The 3654-nt window shown below is 40.4% G+C and overlaps 1 protein-coding gene across 1 annotated transcript; it reads left to right on the forward strand.

Annotated features, from left to right (window-relative positions):
• Nucleotides 1-139: 139 nt before the first annotated feature.
• LOC102298166 (up-regulator of cell proliferation-like) lies at nt 140-2780 on the forward strand (the record flags this gene model as incomplete). The annotated part of the gene is given in 1 exon segment (XM_005940235.3): nt 140-2780. A coding segment is annotated over 1 exon segment (2455 nt), but the record flags the coding sequence as incomplete, so codon positions are not given.
• Between the last annotated feature and the right edge of the window lie 874 nt (nt 2781-3654).

The raw sequence follows: 3654 nt of genomic DNA on the forward strand, positions 1-3654 counted from the left end.
TCTATCGAGTAAAAGTTATATCGCGATACATATCGTTATCGTTCTATCGCCCAGCTCTAGTATAATGTATACATACTTACATACATACATACACACCACAACTTATGCACATCTGCAGTCGTTCCAGTGCTGTGCCTAAACAAAAAAAAGTACAAAAAAAAAGAAAATACTGACCGCTTTAACTGCTCACTTTGGCACATAGTTTGTCCTCTTTCATCTCTTTTCATCTGACATCCCATGGTAATTAATAAAGGAACAGCACTGCCTTTTATATGGTACTGTTTAATACCATATAGTACATCCCTCAAATGTAAAACTAAAAGTAATGACCCTGTTTTATATGTTCTGTTCTGTGTTTATATTAACAGAGACAAAGGAGGAAAACTTGTTGGAGGATCTGGACATTAAGCAGTACTACGGAGAGAAGCTATCACTTGGCAGAATACTTGAGATTGATGAGAAGACCATCACTGATCAACCTGCGAAGAGTAACTCAAACCCTCCATGGTTTTTTCTAAAGAAAATGATGATGGTTAATGTGACAGCTCGAAATGCTAAGTTAATGTGTGATTCAGACTCTGGTGATGAATCAAAGGATTCAAACTCAGATTTTGATGATCTGTTTGAGAGCCCAAACACAGATGACATGCTAAACCCCCTTGACATAATCACTGCTCTCTTTCTGGGTTCTGATAGTTTTGTACAGCAGGAAATGGCACTCAAAATGTCCATGTGTCAGTTCTCTGTCCCTTTGCTGATTCCCAGCCGTGACACAAATCAGTGCACACTCATGCTGTGGGCCATGAGAGACATTGTTAAAAAGTACAGACCTCAGTCTCTGTCAGAATCCAAGGGGTTCATTGAAGAAAGAATTGTTCTCTCTGAACTTCCAATGATCTCTTTTGTCAGACTGGGTGAGTGCTCTTTGTCCAAGTCAGAGATTCTCAATAAACTTCTGAGCAATTCTCAGCAGTACCATGACACCTTTGTTCATCGGAACATGGAGTGTGGTGACAGTCCAAGAAGAATATCCAACGGACTGACTGAAATTACTTGGTATCTTCCTTGTGGAAACACAAACATTGATATTTTCAGTCAGCCAGTGGCTGTAGCTAACCTTCGTGGGGACATTGAATCTTTTGACACACAATACTCCTTTCTGTGCCAGACATCTGCTGCAGTTTTTGTGTTCTTTGACCATTTGGACTCTGAGTGCAGTCTACTTACTAACCAACACCACAAGGCCCAGATCTTCTTAGTGGGTAACTATGAAAGCAAAAGCTTCAATAAAGATGCTCTGAAAAAAGTAGCTACTAAAATGGGTTTGACTAAGAACAACATAATTATTAAGACAAAAGACAAAAATGATGCAGACTTGGTAAAAGATCTAAGAAAAACAATCACAGATGTAGTTAAGAACTCAAAGATGAAGATGCAAATAGAGCAGATGGCAGACATTGCCCATGAACTGGGGATCCTGGTTGATGAAGACTCTCCAGAGTGCCAGACTGCAAAGACAAATGCAGAAGCCATCACTGCAGAAATTCAAGACATCCTTAAATACAAAGAAGATCAGCTTCCGTGTCAAGGTGAATTATGGAAAGAACTGACCTGCTTAGAGAAGGAAGAATTTCGACTTCAACATATCGAGTCTAGAAATATTGAAGATTACAGAAGTGAACTTCAGATGCAGAAAAAACAACTGAGGAAAGAGCAGAACTCTTATAACATGTCAACAGCTATTACATGTTTCATCATTGCAATATCAAGCCCAGGAACAGAGAGGTTTTATTTCCTGAAATGGATGCGAATGAACCTGGATAACCTGTCTTGTGTAAAACTGTCTGAACTTCGGGAGAAATATAAAGAAAAATGTAAGAACTCTGAGAACAAAGAGGAGATCAAAGACATTGACAGACAAATTTCCAACAGCTCACTGGGGACTGAACACTTCTTCCGTGAAATGGGTCAGATCTATGAAGCCTCACTGTCCCTTCCAAAAACAGATCCAGCACGTCAGCAGTTGCAGCATCTGCCCAAACTGTGTGCAGAGTTGTTGCTTGATGGATTTCCTCTTGAGCTTGTAGATGGAGATGCATCCAACATCCCTCTCAGATGGGTGAGTGATGTTCTCTCTCAGCTCAGTGACTTGGTGTCTCCAAACAGAAAGATCCTGGTAGTCACAGTTATTGGAGTTCAGGGCACAGGAAAGTCCACTCTCCTTAACACCATGTTTGGAGTGCAGTTTGCAGTCAGCAGTGGTCGATGTACTCGAGGTGCCTTTATGTTGCTCATCAAAATCAATGAAGACATGAAAAAAGTCCTAAACTGTGACTTCATGCTGATCATTGACACTGAGGGCTTAAAGTCACCAGAACTTGCGCAACTGGACAACAGCTATGAGCACGACAATGAGCTTGCTACACTTGTTGTGGGGCTGAGTGATGTCACCATTGTTAATGTTGCAATGGAGAATTCAACTGAAATGAAGGACATCCTACAAATAGTTGTGCATGCTTTTCTCAGGATGAAGGAGGTGGGCAAAAAGCCTAAATGTGTGTTTGTTCACCAGAATGTGTCCGATGTTTCAGCCCATGAGAAGAACTTACGAGACAGGAAACTGCTCCTGGAACAGTTAAATGAGATGACCCAGGCAGCAGCCAAAATGGAAAAGAAAGAGGAGAACAAGAGCTTCACTGATGTGATGGAGTACAGTCCAGACACTGGGAACTGGTACATTCCTGGACTCTGGAATGGAAACCCACCAATGGCACCAGTCAATGCAGGCTACAGTGAGGCTGTATATGAACTCAAGAAACACATAATCCAACTGCTGGGAAACTGTGAGTCATCAGCTAAGGATATCTTGGATTTTAAAGAATGGATGACAAGTCTGTGGACTGCAGTAAAGCATGAAAATTTCATCTTCAGCTTCAGAAACAGCCTCGTAGCTGATGCATACATGAGACTCTGCACAGAATTCAACAAATGGGAGTGGGAATTCAAAAAAGTAATGTACACCTGGGCAACAAATGCAGAAACGAAAATTTCCAATTTTGGTACATTTGCAGCAAAATCTGAATCTTCTGACATGAGAGAATTTCTCACATCTTTGAATAGTGAAGCCTCCACAGTGCTGTCTACATGGCAGACAAGACTTCTAGAAAATCTGAGACAATATTTCAAGCAAACAGAGGGTCATGTTTATCTGGTCGAAGGATACAAAGAGGAATTCTCAAACAGTGCAAAGAGCCTTCGAAAAGAAATGGAAAAGAGTGTTTTTAATCAGCTCATAGCAGCAGCAGAAATTAGAGAGGGAATGATAAAACTTGATAAAATTAAGAAGAATCATACAAAAGAGATTGAAAAGGCAGTTTGTTCACTAATTGATGAATGCCGGAAAAAGAATATCCAAATGGGAGACACAGAACTGGAAAAAGAATTTCACAAAATGTGGAGTGAAACTCTGGAGAAACTTTTTTTTTCTAAACAAAAGACAACAGATGTCTTCACCAACGTATCTCACTGCCTGAGAATCAATCTGTCACACAGGGGGAGTCATGCATGTGAATTATTGAGTCAAAAAAGTTTACAGGATTGTGGAAAAGAGCCTTTCAAATATACAGATGAGGGATCCTACAACGAAATGAAATA

The sequence above is a fragment of the Haplochromis burtoni genome, unplaced genomic scaffold (genome assembly GCF_018398535.1).
Source record: "Haplochromis burtoni strain Fernald_Lab_line unplaced genomic scaffold, NCSU_Asbu1 Contig_279, whole genome shotgun sequence".
NCBI classification, from domain to species: domain Eukaryota; kingdom Metazoa; phylum Chordata; class Actinopteri; order Cichliformes; family Cichlidae; genus Haplochromis; species Haplochromis burtoni.